At 41.6% G+C, this 24,647-nt stretch overlaps 1 protein-coding gene across 2 annotated transcripts in view; it reads right to left on the reverse strand.

Moving 5' to 3' along the window:
* Positions 1–24,647, reverse strand: part of NCAM2 (neural cell adhesion molecule 2) — a 1,850,180-nt gene that overhangs the window by 79,699 nt on the left and 1,745,834 nt on the right. For both annotated transcript variants that reach the window (XM_069636393.1, XM_069636392.1), the window contains one exon: positions 22,173–22,289. In XM_069636393.1, coding sequence (XP_069492494.1) covers positions 22,173–22,289 — 117 coding nt within the window. The remainder of the gene's footprint in view (positions 1–22,172; positions 22,290–24,647) is intronic.

Raw genomic sequence — 24,647 nt, forward strand, 5'->3', positions numbered from 1 at the left:
CTATAGTAACCATTATGGCTGAGCATCCTCGTGATGGTGGTAGATCCACTATGAAATCTGTGGAAATTATTTGCCACGGTCGTGAAGGCAAGGGCATCTTGATCAAGAGTCCTAGAGGAGCTTGTCGAGACGTTTTAGTTTGGAGACATATGGGACAGGATTTAACATATTCTTTTATGTCCTTTCTTAATGATGGCCACCAAAAGAAACGAGAAACCAATTCTTGGGTGGAGAAAAAACCCCTATGTCCAGCTGATTTTGAACTGTGGCACATATTGAGAACTTCTTCCTGAAGTGTTCGTGTCGGAATGTACGCCCTGTGCCCAAAGAAATAGCAACCGTCTTCCAAGGTTAACGCCAGTTGTGTAGACCGTGGTAGTTCTTTTTTGACAATAGGACAGGATTGTGATTTCAGACGTGAGAGGAAATCGGGCACAGTATGCAGTTCCAGAGCCATACAAGGGAAGATGGGTTCAGACCTAAAAGGGTTGTTCGGGAGCTGTTCCTTACGGGATAGAGCATCAGCCTTGAGATTTTCCTTTCCTGGAATAAATGTGAATATGATTCGAAAAGGAGAAAAGAAATGTGCCCATCTGGCTTGACGGCTGTTACATGTTTGGGCATATTGTAGGATCCGGAGGTTATGATGATCTGTCCGGACTTCCACTGGAAATTTGGCTCCCAATAGTAGATGGCGCCATTCTTCGAATGCTCGTTTGATAGCCAATAATTCTTTCTCCAGTACCGTATAGTTTAGCTCCGCCGGAGCAAGGGTTTTAGACAGATACGCTACAGGTCGTTCAAGATCTGAGTTATCTATTTGAAGCAAGACCGCCCCTAGAGCGTATTGAGAGGCGTCGGTTTCCACAATGAACCGACGGTTCTGATCAGGGGTTAGCAACACTGGAGCTGAGGTACAAAGATCCTTAAGCCTCTTGAAGGCTTTATCCGTTGTTTCTGTCCAAAGAAAAGGAACCCCTTTCTTCAGAAGATTTGTCAAAGGCTGTGTAAGTCTGGAGAATTCAGGTATAAATCGTCGGTAGAAGTTCGAAAACCCCACAAAACGTTGAATGTCTTCACAGGAGGCAGGTGTAGGCCAGTCCTGAACAGCAGACACCTTCTCTGGGTCCATAGCTATTCCTTTGGCGGATAGAACATACCCCAAATAAGCAACCTGGGGCTGATGAAAACAGCACTTTTCCAGTTTACAGTATAAATGATTCAGCTGGAGTCGTCGTAGAACCTCTTCTACATGTTTCTCATGTTCCTGTGCTGTGTTGGAGTAGACTAAAATGTCATCTAAATAAACAATGACATTGTGAAGGAGGAGGTCGGCGAACAGATGGTCCATAAATCGTTGGAAGATAGCAGGAGCATTAGAAAGGCCAAAAGGCATCACTCTATATTGGAAGTGGCCAAAAGGGGTTCGAAATGCCGTTTTCCATTCATCCCCTGATTTTATTCGGATAAGGTGGTAAGCTCCTTTTAAGTCTAATTTTGAGTAGATGGTGGCCCCTTTAGCAGCCTCTAAGATGTCAGGAATTAAGGGCATCGGATACTTATCGGGGACTGTGATCTTATTCAGTCCCCGAAAGTCTATGCAAGGACGGAGTTCAGTAGTGTTTTTCTTTGCAACAAAGAATAGGGAAGCGGCTGCTGGTGAGGTTGACTCTGTGATCAATCCATTCATTAAATTGGTTCTAAGGTAGTCTCGTAAAACCTCTTTTTCGTTATTAGATAGGATGTACATCCGACCAAACGGTAAAGGTTTATTTGGAATCAGCTCAATAGTACAATCATCTCTTCTGTGAGGAGGTAATTGATTGTATTCAGTGGCAGCGAATACCTCTCGGTATTGTTGGTATGCTTCTGGAAGACCGGCAATCTGGTTTAGGGTCGGAACCCTTGGTGAATCCTGGAGAGTGGACATGGAGTCTACGAGTACCTTTTGTTGCTCCTCTATGCAGTGTGCCAGACAATATTCAGACCCTAAGAAAAAAGATCCCGCGGTCCAGTTTATGAATGGATTATGCTTTTTGAGCCAGGGTATACCCAAGATGATGGGATGATGAGCTGCTCGGATGATATCTAAGGTAAGGTTCTCCTGATGAGATGCAATGGACATCAACAGAGGGCTGGTCTGATCTTTGATAGGACCTGAAACCAGTGGACTTCCGTCAACGCTTTCCACTGGTATTGATTCTGCCTTTGAGGAACGTGGGATGCCATGTGAAGCAGCCCAGTGGTCATCAATGAAGTTCCCTGCAGCTCCGCTATCAATAAGTGCTGGGATATCCCGTAAGATTCTATCTCCAAAGGAAAATGAAATCCTTAACACTACCATGTTGGTATCAGGATGGCTAGTACACATAGAAGAATGAAAAGACTGTGAGGAACCTGGCTGAAGAGTGGAATCCCGGATCGTGGTTCCTCTTACGACCGGGCGCTGGCGTTTCCCGAACGCCTAGGGGGTGTAATCGGGCAGTCTTGTACCGTATGAGTATTGTCGCCACAATACATACACAAGCCTAAGGTCTTTCTGCGATTCCGTTCTTCTGGCGTTAAAGGCCCTCTTGCTGTTGATCCTAACTGCATAGGTTCTTCTGTAACCTGAGTCCGGGGCGAGTGTGGAAAGTTAGATGTGAATCGAGGAATCCGGCCTTTTCTCCTTTCTAACAGTCTCTCCATCATACGGTAATCTAGCTGTAAAACTAGGGCGATGAATTCTGTTAGATCGGTGGGCCGCGGTACTCTGGACACTTCGTCTTTAAGTTCTTCCGATAACCCTCTCCTAAAGATCGTAACCTGGGCATCGTCGGACCAGGTGGTCTCACTTGCCATCTGCTTAAATTTAGTAATATAGGTTAGTATATCAAGATTTCCTTGTTTGAAATCAAGGAGATGTTCTTGAGAGGCCACCCGGATTTCTTGTCGGCCGAACATGGTGCGAATACTGTTACAAAAGGCAGTATGAGAGTCCAGAATGGGATTATTACTAGTAATCAAAGGGGTTGCCCAGGCTAAGGCTGGTCCTGTCATTTGTGAGACCATGTAACCCACACGGTCTCGATCGGTATGAAAAAATGCCCCCTTGAACGTAAATTGTACGGAACAAGAATCTAGGAATTCTTTGACCTTATGAGGGTTCCCATCGAACTGACCGCCTGGTAATGGTCCAGGCGGAACCTCTGAACAATGGGGTACGCGAGAGGCTAAAGCCTGTTGAGCTGCCTGTTGTTGGTGCTGTCGGAGGGAATTATTCTCCTGCTTAAGTTGTTGTACCTCAGTCGTTAAAGACTGTACCGCAGCAATAAGCTGCTGGATCTGCTGCTGTTGAGGATCCATTTTAAGGGATTTCTCTGAAACCGACTCTAATCACTTGGAGCTAGTCAAAGAATCTGACTACTTTCTTTTCGGGCGTTGCTAACTGACAGCAAATATACAATGTTAGATATACATATCAATTACTCCAGGTAAATAGAGAAGGAAAAACAGAAAATCACCCACCTGGGCAGAATGGACGAAGGGAAATGTCCTATGGCCCGGTGGGTACCTGTAATGGATCTTGCTGACTCTCCCTGAAGATATTAGGAATTCCCCTGAAAACCCCTCCGGAGTCCTGCTCAAAGGCTTGATCCCCGAGAGGTGCCCAGGGAAACCCTCATGGGGGAAAAAACCCTGTGGAGAGCTGCTTGAGAGCGTTGTATCACCGGGATGTTCCAACGTAGGCTGAAGATTCACCTTCAGAGTTTGGGAGCTCCTAGCGATTGATATTAAGTTCTAATAAAGAATACAAAGTAGATTAGAAGATAATTTCCTTTGTCTAGCAGAGGTCAAATCCCCTTAGAAACTTTAGTTCAAATTCTTACCCCCAATTAGTAGAAAGGGAGAGTTCGATGTGGAGGAAGGACGAGATAGCCTGGAGTCCCTAGAAGTACTGAATAGCTGGGCTAAGGAAAATAGCAGAATAGAAAAGGACGGTGAGAGAGAGAGAAATAGCTAACGATCACTACCAATAGTAGAAACAACCATAAAAATATAAAGCCTACCAGTTCGTAAACAAAGGTAGTCTCCTGGAGACTGCTCAAAGAGTTTCGGTAGTGACCCTTGGAAGTTGAGGTAGGTATCCGTGCTCGTGGAGGGCGAGGATCTGTATTCCTGAACCAAAGAGAAACTGAGCTGGAACCGCGCTCCAAAGGGGCGTGGTTAAAGTCGTCAAAAGTCTGACGAGTATTTTCCCGTGTTTTTGTAGCGGTCTGAAAGTAAAGAGTAAAAGGGAAAAGTAACGAGATGAGAGAGTGTCAACCGAAGTCAGGGATAAGAAATAAGGACACACAGAGGTAAACTAACAAACTGACTCACGAAGCGCTTGTATACTCCTAAGAGAGTAGCAACGCACTGGACTCCTGGAGGATCCTGTTGATAAGCTGCTTGGGAGGATGTGACATCAGAGCGCTGCAATGTGTTCTGGGAAAGAACATCTAGACTGTTGCGTGTGCTATAATCGCCAGCCACGGCGGCCATGTTGAAGTGCCTACTGGGAAACGGATCTGCCGAACAAAACATGACAGGTCTATTAAAACAAGTCAGTTACCATAAAAAGCTCCTGGTAAAGCCATCTGTTGGATATAATGTTTTCCATACCTCTATGGAGGATTCCTAGTTTCAATAATGTGTTTTATGTCTTCAGTGGTATCCACTCTAGCGAGAATTCAGCTGATTCTTAAACGGGATTTTGTTCTGTCCCTCTTCGTCCCCCTGTCCTGTGGTTGGACGAAGGGCATATGTGAGTACTTAGGTTCTCAACAATTCATTTACAGCTTTATGCAATGGTCTCCTCTTAGGGAGACTACTCACAGTGTCTCTACTTATTTAGGGACAGCTTAAGTTCCATTGTTTAACTATCACATAAGAGGTTTTTAGTAATTATATTTTTTGTCATCTCCTAATAAGGAGTCTCCTAGCTTTCTCTTTTCCTTACTAGGGGGTAGTTCAAATGCCCAACATTGTCTCTGTTAGTACCCCCTAGGGTTGGAGCATATTGCCCTGTAACAGTATGCGTCCCCTTTGATACTGGAGTCAGTGGGGCCTCAGTAAGCCATTATCGATAACGGTAGCGAGAGCCTGATTATCCCCGCTTGGTTCTGCCCGCTTACCTCTATGTGCTGCTTTGTCCGCGTTCTAACTGCTATTCCGGTACTCCGCCGGTACTGCTTCGAAAGCGGCGCAGTAGTGGCTCGGACCGAAGTCCCCAATTATTGTTTAAACAGGCGAGCTGCTTCTATTTTCATCATTGTGATTCACAATATTTTAAAGGGATATAGTATGTTATGAGAGGTGCCTCAATGGTGTGGAGAAGGTCAGAGATATCCTTTGCGTTATAACAAGGATCCATGATGGATCTATTTTCTAGGTGTCGCCAGGCCTTATATAGTTACGTGAGAGGCCTGTGATTGCTAAACATTGGTCGATTTCATATCCTTGGAAGCGACCGTGCAACATCCTATTTGTCTCTAACCAGGAGAGCTCCATTTTTAAATTGTTGTACTCGTAATCTGTGCCTACATGTAGATGAAATGTACTCATGAACAATCTAACCAATGGTAAATATTTACATTTGTGGTGACCATATGGCTTGTAAGGAATCCATTTTATGTAAGGTTTTGCATTTGTTAACTACAGTTTTACTAAGTAAAGTATTTCAATATTTGAAACAGAAAATGCTAAATCAACATCAATGACTTTAGAATGACAAGGTCTTGATCGTGGAATAAAGATGCCCATTGTTTGTTTCAAAACTTTCTCTGAACATTAACATTGATCTAGTATATTAATCTCTATTGTGGTGTTACATTACTTCCGTCCTATGGGCATTCTAAGCGCAGGAAGAATTGACCACACATCTCATATCGCAGCTATTTATAAATCCTTATGTGCGCTGTTGACTGCGGATCGTTCAAAGAAGACCAAGAACAGAAATGGTACGACACAAAGAGTGTGATTAGCACTAACTTTCAGGATATAACCGTGTCTCATGAATCAGCCAATATGCCAAGCTTGATAATGTTGCTCTCCAAAAAGAGCAACGGTCCGCCTCATTGAAACTGTTGTTTCTAAGAGTGGTGAAATACAGCATCTCTCTCAAAACTGAGGCACCCTATTTTGCTAAGCAAGACGATGCCTCAATGTCATGCTTGAAACAGCATCATTTACTGTCTGTATTGCTGGAATAGAAGTTTATAAACACATCTAAAAAATAATTCCCTCACATGTAAAGCATTAGAGTTTAATGGTTTACATGCATGCTGTTATCGGAACGTTCCGAATAGGCAACAACATTCCTCTGATATATGCATGAGGAGCATTGGCATTCTTGGCTCCAGTCACAAACGTATCCATTTACATTAGAAACGCCTCGTAATGCGCCAGTGATCCTGTAGATTTCTGCAGAATGTTATGTTAATGTGTGACACCCATTGTGAAATGTCACTAGAGATGAAATCACCTGTGTTAGTTGAGGCACACCTTAGTAACTTTGTTGAGGTCATCACAGAGACATTCTGCCACATTGTGTTTCCTCTTGTGTAATGACAAAATGTCTAACAGGCTGGAAGAAGCCTAGCTTTGTATTTCATTTTGTCAACACTGGTGTGCCTCCCTCCATTGTGGTTGTTGGACATATGATGGTGCTTTTTTCACAGGCAAAGTACTGCTAACAGAAAAGCGATGGAAGGAGTATTAAGAAGCAGGATGCTGGATTCGCATTGCAAAAGGCAATGCTTGTGTCATTCAATGGTCGAATGACATGTCTTTCTGTGTTTTTTTAAATCCTATTTTAACCAAAGTGCATGTGCTGACTTTCTTGGAGCAGCCCTTGCTATGACCTGATTTGCTATTATCTGACAGTGCAGTATGATACTCCCTTCTTGCCCTTGACTTCCAAATAGTATCCAATATGCCAAAAAGCAGTACAGACATCAATACACTAGTGACAACATCTCCTGGTGCATGGCTCAGATTTAAGCTGCACTCTGTAGGAGTAGGGGCTCCAAATTGTCACAGTTAGACTCTACAATTCAAAAGTTAGACTCAGCATTGTACCATGCACATGTCAGTGTGGGTTTGTATGTCAATTGGGGCACAGGGTGTGAAACTCATTACTGAACTCAAGATTGTGAGTCTCAGACATAATTAAATATATGCCAATACACAGAGTACATACTTTAAATTGCACTTTCATTCAGGATGATGAATGAACTGAGCTGTACTTAATATAATACTAACATAAATTAACATACTAATTAACCCAACCCCAGTTAACATGAAAGTGAATCCCTTAATAGCATTTAGTGCAAATTAGTCCATGATGAAATAAGCTGAATGTGTATCGGGAAAATGCATGATGCCCTGGAAATGGGAATTTAAATGTGCAGGCTGAATCTGCGCTGGGTGAAAAACAAAATAAAATGTGAAGATCTGTTCTACTGAAAACAGGGCATTGTATTAGAGCAGAAAGCACACAACAGATGTATCTTTTGCTCTCCAGCAATGCAATCAGGTGCCATTTCAGTGAAACAATCTATCTGCTCAAGGAGAGGTGTTTTCCTTGATTGACAAAGGGGTTTGACAAAAAGTGTTTTGAGACAGACTAGCATTCATTCCTCTTCAGGGCACTGGAAGGCGAAGGAGCAGAGGGCTGACTAGGCTGACGAAGTTCAGTGCTGGCAAGCTGTCTGATGCTGAAGCTGTCCTTATCTGGGTTGACCCTGTGCGAGACAGGTGGAAAGATTGGGCAAGATCTTTCCACCTTTCCACAATGAATCAGAAATACGGCCAACAAATCTAGGTAAATATGAAGTTATGTCACAGGTTGCTGTTGTGAATGAGGCCTGGTAGTCTAGATTAAGTAGTTCACTTCATTTTAGGTGCTGTCTATTAGTAATGTGCCTGTAATACTGTGTTTATATTTTTCAAAGTCTTACCATGTTTTTTTTTAAAGTGTATTTATCTTGCCAAGTTGCACAATGCCGAGGTAAATTGGCAGGACTTTGCACAGATAAAGCACTGAAAGCTATTACAAGAAGAAATGTACTTGAACTATTAAGTACAATGTGGGCATATGTGTCTCTCTGTGTAATTTGCATATTTCTATTTTATGATAAAAAAACAGATTCCGAAGTAACTTGGTCGCATGATATTCATTCTGCATTCAGTCCCTTTGATTTGACATACATAAGGCAAGGAGGTGTGTTACGAAATATACCAAAGTAAAGTAGCCACTGTGAGATGTTTATCTAGATCGATTGAATGAATATGCAGTATTTCAATTGCATGCTTTACATTTGTTGAAACTCAGCCAAAAGGGCGTAGTGTGGTATGGTATATAAGATACCAAGTAAGGGAATGAGCCATCTATCCAGAGTGCATCAAGTCCAGTATTGTGTTTGTTGTTAGTAACCCTGGTAAGATTAATTAGGCAGCATTCTGAAATCAGTCTCACAACTCTAAAAATATCCCAAAAGGTTACCATAATATATTGCCAAAGATTATAAAATACCACCAAATACCACCATAATAAAAACAAATGAACACAGATTAATAGATTTAACCCCAAAAATATATCCAACTACTCTGATGGGATCTATTATTAGACTAATTTTTTTTGTATTTATGCAACCTGCAGCCCCAGGGTGAATGCACAGATATGAAGAGGAATAGATCTGCTCTTGGAAGAAGAAAAGGAAATCAGCCTTCAAACATGACTGTTTTTTTTCTGGATGATCCTTTCCCTTCTCGCCTTTCTATGTGTTCCCCATCTGGTTGGAGGTAGGGATAGAAGGAGGGGAAGGCTGGACTGATGTCCCTGCTGTGGTAAGAGGAGTGTTGTGCACACACTTGAAAGACTTGTGGCCTCCGCCACCTACAGCAGGTACTATGGTGTTCCATAGGGCTAAGGCAAAAACAAGCTGCAGAGAAGACTTTTAAATGAAGTCTACTGCATTGTGCATGGGTTTAAAGCACAGTAGACCAACTTCTGTGCTTTTTCATTTTCTATCTGGTAAGTATTTCATTTGGGTGGGTTTTTCATACCAGATACAGGAGTGTCTTTGTTGTAGCTCCCAGTGAACTGTGCAAGTCTCTGTTATGGCGCTATGCTTAGTAAAGCGTTCAGAAACGTAGAAGTAAAGCACCTGGCCTCTGTGGCCACTGGCTCCCTGAACAAATAGATTGGCCAGTCTTCTGAGACTCTAGGTCTGCACCAGAAGTGTCTATATTTTAAAATCCTTTACCCTGAGATTTATGTCAAGTGATTCCAGGCCTTCAGCAATTCAAAACTCCCCCACCTACTGCTCCCACATGTTGAAAAAACATCAAATGAAAGCTGGGTAATATATAGCATATTCGTGCGTGTGATCATTTTGTGCATGATCAGCACTCTTGCCGGCCACACTGAACTTCTAAGGATCCCAACATTTACGACAATTCTCCATGGCCAGATAAGGAGCACCTAGTTAGCATATGAGCAAGGTTCCCCCTACAAATGTTCCCAAATGGACAGATTGACTTATTATGGACACTTACATTTTAATGTTCAATACAAACTTTACTAGAAAACACTAACAGAACCCACCACTGTGTTGCACTAATGATGCAAGCTTGGTGGATACTTGGCAGGGCTGAACAGGCAACATATCACTTCAAAGTGGTAAAAAGGGAATGTTTTTTGCGGAAGAAGACACAAAGGAGGGGGGCTGAACAATTCTCTATAATTCCACCAAATGGACCAGGGGGCATGAGCCTTCCAACAGTAGCTTAATCTGTTCTTTGCAGTTCAATGGTATCAAACCAGGTTTCATAATGTTGTATGAGTGGGTAGAACCAGGCTTGAATGCAGCAAGCCACAGTGGTCCAGACAGGGAGCAGGTTATAAGTCTAATTTGAGATCAAGAATGCTGTGGTTTGATGCAGTTATGAGGATGCATGTTAATTTAGCCACCAGAGTCGGTTCGATGATCAATCATTGATCAGCAATAAAGATGGTGCTAGTTCGAGGAATGGTTTGACATGTGGCAGTTCCAAAACTTCCACAGAGACAGCTTCTTGCTAAATCAAGGACAATTGACACATTCAGCTGGCATAGCACAGCAACAAACTGGTTCGAGGAGCAGCAACAGCATTTCAAAGCGGTCTGAAAAAGTGGCAAAGGCAGAAATGTGTGTTCCATTGGTATGAATGTGCTTGAATGTGATTGATGATGGTTCAAACATGTATTGTCATGGTAGAATGCAAGAAACCAACTGATTTGCTTCTTCAGTTGCTGTGAGTCCCAATCCAGGGTTTCAGGGACAAGATGAGATCTCATTCATGTTCTCTCAACCCAGGCAAGGCAGGCTAAACCTGCAGGAGTCTTTCTGCTCCAGTGAGGTCATCAGTAGCAATGTAACTGGCAGAGAGGCAGGTCTTGCTCCAGTAGTTCAATGCCAATGTTCCCTGGTGTTGTCAGAGAGTAGAGATTTCCTCTGCCTTGGATCATACCTTCTTTGACTCCGTGTCTGAGGTCTTTGTAAAGATCACCTTTCCCAAAAGATGTCCAAATCTATTCTTCCTGCAGTCCAGGAATGAATGAAATGAAGAGGGCACTACCACTTCCTAATAAAGGCAACACACTCCACAGGATTGTTTACAGGCAAGTCTGCTTTATGGTGTGAAATCCTTGTTAAGATAAGAAGTGACTTGTACCTTATTGCATCATACCCAGAACATTTTGTTTTGAGGGTGGATTATTTTTCATTATAGCTCTGTGAGTGGGAACTTTTTCCACACTCACAGAATCTGTTACTCTTTTCCTGGGTATCATTTCTTAGAGACTCCATAGTTTATTTTAAAAGTTATCCTCTTTGACAACTTTTTGGCAATAAGTGCCTGTTGTTGCTGGGTTTCCCTAGAGGCTCCCCTTTTAACTTCCACTAGCTAGCCTTGAGAGAACTACAGTTCCCAAGGGTAGAAAGGTTCTTGTGATCCCTTTTACATTTTATTTGGTGAAACCAGAACACCCCAATTTATGTGGAGTGCTGGGGAGATACAATGCATCCCCTTTCACACTAAAACTGTAAGACATTTGTTACAGGGCCAAAATTACCTTCAATGGCTGATGGCAGTGATACATGTTACTAATTCGCTGTACCTTTACCGCGGGCTGTGTTCACAGTTGCAGTAAAGGTTCCCAAGCATGCTCATTTTACCGAAATGGCCCCTGTCTTGTTTTTTCACCATTTTAATATTTCTTGTCCTTCCTTCTTCCTTCCCCTAACATCCAGGGTGGGAAATTCCTTTGTATGATTTCTATCTTTGACGAGAGTTCCCTGGACTCTCCGCCCAGACTCCAGTCTGTCTGCGAAGGCAGGAACGAGGGGAAGAGTTCAAAACTCCACAGCCCTTTGTCTTCTTCCTTACCTGAATGAGGACAAATCCCAGTGGGGAGCTGGCTTCCCTCACTGGACAACCAGACCGCCCATTGTTGTAAAATGCAGGGAGAGATTGCAGAAGTAGTTCTGTAATTCCTGTGAAATACTCCAAACCTGGAAGCTGAAGACAAGTCGACTATTGGAAACAAAAATACAAAGAGGATGATGAAGGAAAACAGGCTGAGACGATTTCCAGTGACCGGACAGCCTACCGTGTAACCTGAGCCTGCTTTAGCCCTTTCTTCCAATTGACCTGCAGACTCAGTTAATGATGATCTCGACCCAAAGTCTGGGGAGACCCACTAGACTCAAGAAGACCTGCATATTGAGACATCCTACCTTGTGCTGTGACTTTGCAAAACTGCAATACCCCAATACCCTCGGACCTCAAGCCATTGTGCGGTGCACAGTCTTCTGAATTCCAAATCTCACTGCAGCTTTGTAGGCAACCTGATGGATCTCCAGAGACACGAATCAAGCCTGCACAGTCCACTCACTAGAGTGTTGGACTTTGTAAAACCAAGAATTTGACCAGCGATATTCTATCTTCTTCTGTGCTCCTTTAAAAGGTGCCAAATCCACAGAGCCGTATCCAGCCATGTTGAAAACCTTGCCTATAGCATTTGTCATTGATCCCTGCTGCAAAGCTCCTTCCAAAGTCCTTTTCCCAGTCACCATGACAAGAAATCCATGGACCAGGTTTTTGGCTGCAGATCCTGAAGTTCTCCTGATGCAAAACTTTCTTCTGTGCTGAGGTACTATGTTCGCTTGGGTATTTACTTATCTTAATCTCGTATGATTCCTGTGTAGTTGTGGGGAGTTTTCTATGATTGGGCAACCTCTCGTCCAGTTCATCCAGTCCCACTGCTGGAATCATCATAGAGTGTCTTCTGTGAAGCCCCATGACCCTCAACTAATTCTAAAGTAAAATACTCAACTGCTTGCACAGTCTTCCTAAGGAACTCTGACTGTTGCTACTTAAGAACCAATCCTGACATTGCCTATTGGACACTAGACCCTAGTGACGCCCCTTCTGCCACTGAGAACACTCATGCTCTAAGAATAAGGGAAAAACTTTTAAGGGATTGGGCCTTTTGCCTAGAAAATAAAATATGTGTTTAACAGTTAACTACTTGTAAAAGAGTTGATTGGTAACTGTAACTCTGAAAGTGAACAGTTACACAAGTTCTTACTTACCTTGAATGTGTGTTGCACTATTCTGGAAAGTATATGCGCCTTCTTTCTTTCCTTAGAAAATGTTTAGCATTTCTAAAAGAAAGTAGATGTAAGTGTATATTACTCACCTGTGATTTGATTATGCCTCTTACAAAAAGTAATGCTTTTGGTTTCACTTTATTATTCCTGTTAGGATAATTGTATGAGTGGCGCCCAACTGGGTCTTGCTTCCCCTGACTTGCTGTTATCCTGTCCAGAATAAGTCTGCATTAGGTTTTATCTACCTAGAATAACATATAGTCATTCATAAAGTGTAACATTGGGTTTTGCTTTCCTTGGTCTGTTTTAGACAGACACAAAAAGAGTCTTTGGTTTATACCTACCCCAAGTTGCTGATAGCTCCTTGAAAAAGTGTATGGGTTTTACTTATCTTGAGTTAGCTGTGTGCCATCCAAAAATATGTTGGAGTTACTGCTTATCTCAATCTGTGTTTCACTGATCTCAGAAGCACCTGTAATTGAATATTACATCCTTATATTTACTCACCTTGTATAAATGTGTGTTATCACAAAAGGTTTTTACTGTACCTAGAATAAGTGTTCCACTATTCACAAAATGTATATATTGTCCAATTGACTTGACTGATTGTGCGATTTGTTGCTGAGCGTCACGGTACAACTGGTAGGGTCTACTACCCTTGATTTACTGAATGTAATCTGAAAGTAACCACTGGTTTCTACTCCCCAAGAATAGGTGTGACCTATACTGAATATGTATGAAAAGGATTGACTTTCCTAGAACTCCTGTTAGGTTTTCCAAATAAGGTTATATGCTTTGGTCTGTGTACCATCAAGCATAGTGTTGTGTTTTTATAATTGCGGTTAGATATAATGTGATAGTACTTATTTCCCCCACGATTTATATGGGCCTACTTGTATTTAAATAAACAATTTATTTGTACAATACTTAGGGCCTCATTACGACCCTGGAGGTAGCTGTGCCCTTATTAAGGGCACGGCTGCCGCCATTAATTAATTTTTACCGGAGCCCAGGAAAGGGCAAAAACCGGGTCATGCCAACCTTGGCGGACCCGGTAATTGCCCTTTTCTGGGCTCTGGTAAAAATGAATCCCAATTCCCATTGAGCCCTATAGGGCTGAATGGGAATGGGGAGGATGCTAACAACGGGCCTGTTAATGACGGGCCCATTGTTAGCTTACTGGTCTGCTAGTGGTTTCTGCTAAGGATGCCTGGTCTGGCGTCCTGAGCGGGGCCCACAGCAGACCTCGTAATGAGGCGGCCTGGAATTAACGGTGCCGGTCCCTTACCGGCACCGTTTATTCCACGGCCACCAGGGTCCTAATGAGGACCATAGTGTTTCAGTGTTTCTTTGGACCATTTGTATTACAATTTCATTTGTACTGATTCTACAGCCCTTTCTCCCTCCTAAAATAAGCCTTGCTGCTCTGTCTACATTACCAACAAACTCAGGTGTTACAGCCTTATAATAAGAGTGGAGTCTTGTACTGCCTCAGCTGAATGGTTTTACTAAGCCCTTAGTTGGACTTCAGAAAAACTGTCCTAACAGATAGTTCAATGGATAAGATTAGCACAAGATGCCGGTACCAGACCCATCATTTTAGCATGTGTTAAAGTGGGAAAAACTCAGGTAGGTTGCATTGGAATTTATTTTTTTAAGAATGATCAATCTATGTTCTAAAATACATGTTCGGTCAATTGGACCAATTATATTTCTGACCAAACTACCCCTTTAAGTTCTGGAAAATTCGAAATACTTTCATTTTCTCCTCCTCCATCCCTCTCCCCCTTCCGTGCTAAGGTCCCCTGCTGCCGTGACTGGTGCCTGCTCCCTTATGAGTTCTTTCATGGGCCAACCACTCCTCAACCAGTCCTCCTCAGCATCCCTTACCAACACTTGCTTTTGGGCTCCTTTCCCTGACTAGCCTGAATATGTTCCACCCCGTCCATCACACTATTTCCCTTCCCCTTGTTCTTTGTTCTTTCTTCACTTGCATTTCCTCTCAGTGGGTTCCCTTAGCATGTGTTCTGACCCTTCAGCCGCCTCTTTTTTAATTATCCCACTTGTACATCCATCATGCCCACCCTCCCTGGCCAGCACCCTCCCCCCCATACTATTGTTTTGTCACTGGACTTGCACGGTCAGAATGCCACAAGGCCTAGTATAACCTTTGCTGTTGTTGTTTCTCCTCTGTACACACTTCCTTGTAGTCTTGTGGCGTCTGGTAAAACACTTGAATATAGGTGCCACACAAATGTCCAATAACTAAAATGAATAAATAAATGTGATGTTTACTCCAAAGAGGGTTTGTAGGCTGTGGTAAATTGTTTTTATTTAAGCAACCTACTTAAAGAGTATACATATCTTGGAATGTGCATGAATAATAACAATCAAGAAGCCCCTTATAGAGAAGATATGAGGTGAAAAATGGAGATAGTGCCCACTCAGGGAATTATTATCCATAGGAATAATGGGAAATGTTCTTGTCTTGCCACTATCACATTTTATAGGCAAAAGGTGATGTCTACGTTGATCCAAGGGGCACAGACGAAAATGGTAGAATATACACCGGACAAGAATAGACTTTAAGGCTTTAATAGGAAGATTTTTTCTCTTTCATCAAACCTACTGATTCAAATTATACAGTTTGAGTTAGGATTATTACCGTTAAAAATCATGAGTACGTGGCGAGCTCTGATCTTGTTTTGGAAATCTGCTTTAAATCAGCACATTATGAATTCAATAATCCTGTCTATTGTACATTTGTTTGAAGATCAGATTCATTGGTCCTTACAGTCCTGGATGATAGATGATTTTGATACAATGTCTGCAGCTGATATACCATGAGATTTATTGCTGACAGATCCAGACCGAGCAAAAAATAAACTATGGTTTTATGACTGGAGGGTAACGTGGGAGGAATGTAGTTCTTATAATGTTTTTAAAAATGGTCACTTGGAAACGGAGTTGATGAATCAAGTTCCTTTATATTGATGTACATGCCCTAAATATTGAGCATGGTTTCTAAGATTCCGTTTCAACGTATGGGTGACTAGGGAGATCTTAGGTTTAAGCAGGGGTGTTGCTAGGTCTGGAAAGGACCCGGGGCTATGCTAATGTTGGAACTGTCGGGACTTGGGACTAGCTAGCCTTTTGGTTGTAGCGCCTCAGATTCTATCCGGGGCTACAAGCAAAACACAAGGGCACTGATTCATGGATTATTTATGCCAAAAAAAACGGGATTTGTGCGCCATTCTGCCCGCAAATCCCCATTTCTTAAACAGGGATTTGCGGGCAGAATGACAAACAAATTCCTTTTATTTTGGTGCAAATAATCCATGAATCAGGGCCCAAGGGTTATAGCCCCCTTAGCCATGCCCAGCAACGCCTCTGAGTATAAGGTTAAAGTGGACTGTGGATCAGAAATCATGCTGCTTTTGTCGGAATCCAAATGAAAAAGAAGCGTTGAGGCATAATGCTGTATCATGCCCAGAGCTTTTAGAGAAAAGGACATTGTTTTTACATTATTCTTTTAGGAACTATAGATTTTTAACAGAGGATAATGTATGGGTGAGGATTTTTAGTGGACCAAACATATCTTTGATATTAGCAGTAGTCATTTTTTACGTTCAACAAAGATTTTATTAATTGAGGTACAATGAAGAGAAGGGTCATTGCACTGTGTCATAGAGACGTGAACTACTAGTCTGTAACTGAGGGACGCAATAAAACTGTATATCCCTCATCGTTTCTGTTGTTAATTTCTGTGTAATGTAAGAGTTGTTTTTAGAATTCTTAAAGGAAATTATTTTGTATGTATTGAAAGGTTGAAATGTTTGTTTTTTTTTTCCAGCCGTAACAATACAAATAAATGTATTGCTCTTTGTATGCAAACACAATGCATACTCTGTCATCCATTGTGCAGGTGTGCAAGGCTAAAATATGCCCTTTAATGTTCTTTTGCTTAGAAGTCTGGAAATTTAAACATCTGGGCACATTGAGAGACATTGATGTAATGTGCCATAAAGCTGTCACTAAAAGTCAAAATTGTACCCCCATGGAATATATTCCAGCTGATTATGGATTTCCTAGTTCGGCAGTGTTTTCACACAGTGGTTCACCTTATTAGATTGGACATTGAAAAGCTGACCAGAAAACGCCCTCCTCCACATAATGTGAGCAGTTGATGAATCTTCTGTTAGATGACTGATGGGTACCATTCTCACTATGCTCACGTTTTATTTTTGTCCTAGGAGTTCAATCCTATGTGGTCTTGACCCCGCGGGATCATTGTACAGTCAATTCAAGGAGTAAATTAGAAATACATGTCTCGCCGTTGATTATGACCAGGCATTGTCGATCTAGCAACTAAATCACAGAGTGTTCAATATTTATTTAATTTGGAAAAGCAAGTATTCTTGCCTTGTTAATAATCTGATTGCCATTTAGTATTTACAGATCAAGTTCAACTTGATCAGTTATTGTTGGCTCATGGAAGAGTTTAGTCCACAATCAAGGGTGGTGCAGGATGTATGGCAATTGTATCCTCGACCGTATGAAACACTTGTTGTTATACTGTGAGAACTTGACAATTATAAGTAGAAGGATGATTAGAGCTATTAGGAAAGCTGCTTCGGAGATTAAATATATTTGGGATGTATTCTATGGGGGAAATGATTTACCAACATTATATAGCATGGTAGAAATGTGCAATTGCATCAAAGAGATCTAAGAGTCTATTTCATAAGTAATTGTGGAGCATGGTCTCTTGCTTTGTATGCTATTGATTACTGACTGCTATAAGAATATCTACTAATTATATGATGTATAGTATTTTTTTCTATATTGCATTCTGTTTTATACTAAAGCAAACAATATACATACTGGGGGTCATTACGAGGTTGGAGGTAGCCATGGTGCTATTAGCACCATGGCTACCCCCTTTATGCATTCCGGGTGTGGGATCCCGAAATAGGGATTTACCGGGTCATTCCAACCTTGGAGGACCCGGTAAGTCCCCATTCCGGGAACCATTCCCCATTCCCATTCGAGCCCCCATAGGGCTCAATGGGAATGGGGATGGAGCTAATAAGGGTACCGCAATTTGCGGTACCGTTATTAGCTCTGAAGTCCCTTAACGGGTCCCTTCCATAACGCCTGGTAAAACCGGTGTTAAGAAAGGGACCCGCTAAGCGACCTCAGAATAGGGTGGTAAGGGATTACCAGCACCGGTGTCCTTACCGGTGGCAGTAATCCCTCACCTCAAACCTCGTAATGACCCCCATTGTCTATTGCACATGCTAAAACATCCTCAACCCCACATTGACACGGCGTGACAGACGGGAAAACAACCAATGTAGAAATATGTGCCTAAATGTATTGTATCCATATAATATTTCCCTGTTACCACTACTTTGATTTGATAAGTATTTGAATAAATCGTACGATAAGTGGCAATGTTATTAAAACATTGAACATGGTGTTTAAAGGTGGCATCATATTATACAGTACGAAATATATTTATTGGACATTATAATGAAACTTCATGTGTGTGCTACTTCATAGCAAGATAGTCATATACAGGGCCACCCTAACTGTGTGTATAATTTCTCATATTCATATATTTGACTGTGGTAGTTTCCCCTATGCAAAGAACATGGTCCATCTTGGATTCTTTTGTTTAATGTGACTTTTATTTTCAAACAGCTGTTTTTTGTCCCATATCTATGATGTGGGAATATATACCAGTGAGTGTTAGATCAGGTGTTGCCACTTTGTGAAAATAATGAGTTATCACCAAATATATCACTACAACACTAATATTCAAGACTACTAAGACTAGCAAAAAACCACCCCTGTGGAAAGAACACAGAAAATGCAAAATGCCGAATGCCGAATGTAGATGTTGTAGCAAGCAACCGTGTCACTTAAAAGGATATGTCTTGGTAGACATAGGTGCAAATAGATTGCCTATGAGTCTTTACTGTCCCATAAGTGAACCATGGGGGCTGGACCTCGCAAATAATACCTGCATCTGTTATTGAGTGATTTGAGAATGTTGAACTGGTTTCGGTAAAGCTGTGTTTAGGGGTCAAACTAGGGTGAGAGGCAGTGAGGTGTGCTGGGACAGGTGATGAGTCAGCTTTGAGTCGGATTGCACACTTTGAATGTAGGCATTCGATCAATGAAGTTCAGTTAGCTAACCAGGTTTGGGCAGAAGGGTGGGCTTTTCACTGAGTTGGTTACTGGTGGGGCGAGTTGATGAGGGGCACAATGCTTCCAGTGTTCTAGTCGAGGTCCAGAACAGTTCAGTGCTGTGGTCATGATGGTGTGATGCATTGTTCGTAGTGGCAGCAGTTCAAACTAATCCACAGCGGTGAGCTGGTGTCCGAGCTAAACAGGTGAATGCAGCACTGAGATAGCTCGATGACTGCAAGACGGGGGTTCAAAAAAGTTTGAAAAAGTGCTAAAAACAGCACTGTGGGTACAGATTGATCAAATGCATTCAAATGGTTAAAATAATAATACAGTAATATCGCTGATTGTATCTTCTAAGTGCTATGAGTCCCCATCCACAGGCTCAGGGGAAAGGCTAGTAGTCATGTTCCTCTTCACTCTCAGTCTGGGGTGGCTACTTGGCACCTGCAAAGGATCTGTCACCTCCAGTGAGGAACCTCGAAACTGGTGTAACTGGCAGGGAATGCTGCCCTTGCTCCAATAGCAGGCCTCCTTCCATGTTCCCAGGAGTTGGGAAGGGAGCAAAGCATGCCACTCCTTTGGAACAGCTGACATCACCTCTGGCAGAGGGCTTTGGAAAAGTCAGCTCTCCCAACAGGGTCCAAGTGCAGCTTTCGGGCCCTAAAATCCCAAGAAGTATTAAAGAAGAATTGGGAGACCCCTGATGTAGAAAGGTAAAAGGTCATAGGGATGGGATACAAACAAGCCTGCTTTAAGGTGTTCAATCCCTGTCAATGTGAGGAGAAGTTACATTTGCTATCGTACATCATACCCAACACCCTCTGCTGGAGGTGGGGGGGATAGGAAGGAAAGATAATCCCACAGAAAACCACAATGTGGAAATCCTTCCTCCAGATCCTTCTGCTCTATCTTACTGTCCTAGATATGGCCCTTCCCAAGCCTGCATATTAAAGGCCCTTTGGCATGCAACACCCTTGTTATGAAGCTGATCCTTTGTGTGTGTGTGCCACTTCGAATCATGGTTCCCAAGTGCCAAGTCCTCCTACAGGGATTTGTCTGGGCTGCAGAAGTGTTACCAAACACACCAAGGGATTAACAGAGACACAGCATTTCTATGATCCTGCTGGCTGAGCAGAGCAAGACAGCATGGCTAGAACCCACATAGCCGTTTCATGGCTGGCAGCCAGAGCTCACAGGATTGACATGTGTATGATACATATCTGAGGTGGTATTAATAACCATCTGAACTAGCAGTCACGATACCAAAACTCAGGTTTGGCATATTGATTATGGTTTCAGATCAGAGGTGCAGATTTAAATGCATTCTCTGTCTGCAGTGAGTTTGCTTTCACAACAGCTGGCAGGCTGGACACTCGCAGCACTTGATCCTACTCTGTGCCACTGAAGAGCTACAGTTCAGTACACTGATGTAGCAGAGCACCCTTGTACACTATGCCTTAGAAGAAGAGCTTTTTTTTTTATTGGTTTGTTACAAACCTTTAAAAAACAAACAGAAGAGGAATTCACACCGCAACATATTCCATTACGAAAGGGAAGGCAAAACACATATTTATGCTAGAAGCAAAACTAAAAGGGAAAAAAAAGAAAGGAAAGAAAAACATAATAAATAGTTTTAGCGGTTGTATTTTGAGTTCAGTTTCTGCCTTTATCAATTTTTTCACCATTGTTTCCAAAAAAAATGTCAGTTCAATCGTTAATTTACGGTCCGAGTCTTGAAGGGACTCTCCCCACCAATCATCAACAGACAGTGAACGTTTGGCTAGAATAAGCCTTCCCAAATGATTGGTACGTTCTTGTCTCAATTTTGGGCATGATAAAGTTAGATGTTTCAGAGTTCCATTGTTTTCTCTACACAGATGACATATTAGAGGTACTGAGCCATCATTTTCCCATATACTCATATTTTCTCTTGTGTGGAATTGATTTAGACGGTACTTCATCAAGATGGACTTGCAATAATTTCCTGGGAATTTTACTAGAGAAGACTCAGTCTTGTTTAGTTTTCTAGTTTCAGGAGGGGCCATTCTCATGATTCTGTGTTTTGCACATGTTTCACCAGTATCTATCCAGTCTTGTGCCCATAACATTGATTTAACCTTGTTTGGGTTTTTTTTGTAGCAAAGTTCTGTTAGCACCTATGTCACTCAAGATTTTTTCACAGCGGTGAGCCCACTGTGTGAATACGCTGTCACCATTTCCAGTAAATAGATCTTTGATAATGTCGTATTGTGGCTCCACTTTCTATGCAGTCATTTTGCGGTATTCATTTAGAGTATTCCAGCTTTACAAACGGTGTGGTCTGGTAAGTAGATAACCCGTTCTAAAATGGATTACCTACATCATTTTATTATTAATGAAACATTTTTAAAAATCGGGGCTTCTACACACTTGCCAGACGGCAATCATTCACAGGAATGAACAAGTGAGTTTGGGAGACATACCTATGAGATCCAAATTCACAACTGAGTCAATGAATTTCTGTACCTGTCTGAACAATGTTTAAAGGCGTCATATTCGCTGTAGTGAACAATCACACAGAAATACACATAAACACACCTTTCAATGACACAAACATCTTTGGGGGTCAACCCAAAAACAGAGAAATGCTTTTTTCATGTCTTATTTGTGTATTTTGCATGGGTCTCTTATCCATTTACTGTCCACTCAACAAAGGCATGTTGTAATGAGGTCTGCAAATTTGTCACTTACTAAGCATTATAAGCACTGCCCATTGAAGCAGATTCTGCACCTCATCACAAGTTGGGCGGAGCGGTAAAATGCAACGGTAATGATATTACCACTGCATTTACCGCTCTGCCCAATTACGAGTTGGGTGAAAAAAATAATTTTTACCTAAAAATGACAATTTTCCACTCTTCTTTGGTGCTATTAGCTATTACCACCCCAACTCCATTGGGCCCATTGGACCCAATGGAAATGGGGACTTACCGCCCCCCTGTCCCCCGCAACTCGGGATCCGGCACACATTGTGCCAGGTCGAGTTACAGTAGCGCAAATAGTGTTGGGTAGTATCCTGGCACAATTAGCACCCGGATATTTCTTATCTCTATCACTCTGTGTACACACGCAACCTTGTCCTTGCTATAACTGTGTTCAGACACGTCACTTGTGTATTTTATATAAAGTGCCCGATGCCTGTCTGTGCTCGCAGGAAAACAATTGTCAACACATATCTTGTTGCATTTTCATTCACACCTCAACATCCGAATATGGCAACAAAAGGAAACATATTATCAGATTCACACTACATACTCTGGTTCTGTGAGTGGCGTGGTTTCATTTGGCTCATTCACTGGGCTTCCATCGTGATTGGTAATTCTTTCATCTTCTGTCCTCATCTCTACTATCGGCTCTTTAGAGCCATCTTTCCTACAAAAAAAATACAAACTATTTTTAAAATACATGTAGATCGCAACAGATGTGCACTTTCTTAATTCTACTGCACAGAACTAGACATTTAGGACAAATGATGTGCATTATAAAGATGGACTATAATTGCACCTGGTGGCTTTGGATCGGCAGAGAACCCTGTGATGAAATCGAAAGTATAATAACAAATTCAGGCGTAAGCTAAGTATCACGTGACTGGGCATGTTCTTCATGAAGAAGATTGAGCAAACAGTCCACCGGAGATGGGGGCATGGGACATTGACTAGAAACAACAATAAAGTCCACAGCTCCATTCATGGATCCCTTTGCAACATACTAACAGGAGATACACTGCTCTCTCTCCTGCAACAAAGCTGCTTGTGTAGAACATTATCCCTCGAATGGGAGGGAGGTCCTGTTAAATGAGAAAGCCAAACAACTATAGAGACCTTTGAAACCAACCCAGATTGTAAATACACAGAATTATAACCACATTGGAACACTGAAGTGGGTGGGATGTGTTGGAAGCTGAAGTGCTACATAAAGTATACAACAACTAGACAAGGGAACATGTAATTGTCCATAATCACTGTCACCACCATAGCGTCGAAGCACGTGTTGGTTATATCATGGGTTATGACTTCACACACAGATTTTGATAAAAGTATTGATGTTATTGCTGTGTGCCATATTATTTTGCTAAAAGAGAAATAAGTGGAATTGTAATGTTTTGAATTTCACACTATGTATGTATCAAATACATCATGATTATTGTTGGATGTTTACAATTGAGATCAATCTAGGGATAGACATGGGCTCTTTTTTAAGAACCTTTTCCTCTTTGAAAAGCATTGTTACAGTAAATCAAATATTTATGTTTTATGCTTTATTGATGGTGTGCATTTCAAGCTTGACTGAAAAATGTGATTTTTACTTTTGTAATGCATTCAATTCGCATGTTTAAAACTAGTAATACACAAGTTGAATTCCATTGCCCTTGGATGTAAGTCATTTTCTCATCACGGTGGGGGCACCTGCATCTGGGATCAAGAGAAGCGATCTTTTAATCCTGAGGGCCAATTTCACCTCAAAGTCATCCACTGAAAACATGTTAACGACCAGGTGCACTCCATGTGACAAGGCCGCCATTGGGCGTGGGGGGGGGGCAACATTCCCAGAGGCCTGCCATTAAGATAATAGGGGACTGATAGTATGTATATATAGGTGGCAGCCAATGAGGGCAGAGGGATAAACACAGTACTCCATGTGCATTAAGAGTGATGATTATTTGCCTTATAATGCTCTGTATCCTTTGATCTAACCCAGTGAGCTCTGTGGCAGTTAGCTTCTACAGCGCCCTATGTCACCGCGTTCCTTTTTGTAAACAAAATAAATGTGTTTTCCTTGCAAAGAGTTGCACCAAGCCTTTTTCCTTAGATGGTTGTTTTTTCTTGTGTCTGGTTGTTAGGTCTGCCTTACAGAATTCCCATTATGCAGTTCTGGCATTGAATTATGTATGCATTAAGAAGTTAAGACTGTGTATCTTACACAGGAGCATAAGCATGATCCAGGGACATACGTGTTTATTGGCTCATGTTTAGCCTTTGTGTCAAACGCGTTCCTTTTCCATGTTTATTGTATTTCGCAGAGTAAGACACATTTACTTCTGGAAAAACCTTTCTGACTCTAACTTCATTCGTTTAATGTCTCGTTAATGGTTTGTATTATGGTAACGTTCAAATCTTCTATTGAATGTTGTTGCACTTTTTTGTAACTAGTTTAATCCAGGAATGTCTTTATCAGGAACACAATCGAAATGCACATTGCAATGTCACCATTGAATAACGTATTTCAAAACAGACCATATGTTCCTTCTAGTAAAGAAGCAATGCATTGACAACGACCCATCCGAGTACATTCTGCAACGATTGCTTTTTAAATGTTTCCAGATGTTATGAAACACTTTTTGAACGAATTATGGGTTTGCAGTTAACCGGGAAAAGTATAGCATTATTCTGCAGTTCAGAGTTACCTCTAAAAATATGGGTATACGTTCTAGAACAAGATTGATGAAACACACATATTCGATAATAAAATAACAACAATTATAGACTGTAAAAAGTGCACTATTATAATCATTAGTTAATGAATGTTATAATTGTCCAAAGAGACCGACTTTTATTTTTAAATGGACATTGTTCGTTGAAAAAAAAAACGTCTTGATCAAAAGCTTAATATTAATGAAATACCTTCTAAGAACGTGTTTTAAAAAACTGAAAAACTGGAAGCGTTTGTTAAAAATGTTTTAATGAGTTGGATGTATTTAGAGCAAATAATTAGTGGAAAGTGTATACATAT

Source organism: Ambystoma mexicanum, chromosome 7p, assembly GCF_040938575.1.
Source record: "Ambystoma mexicanum isolate Mex_15411 chromosome 7p, UKY_AmexF1_1, whole genome shotgun sequence".
In the NCBI taxonomy this organism is placed as follows: Eukaryota; Metazoa; Chordata; class Amphibia; order Caudata; family Ambystomatidae; genus Ambystoma; species Ambystoma mexicanum.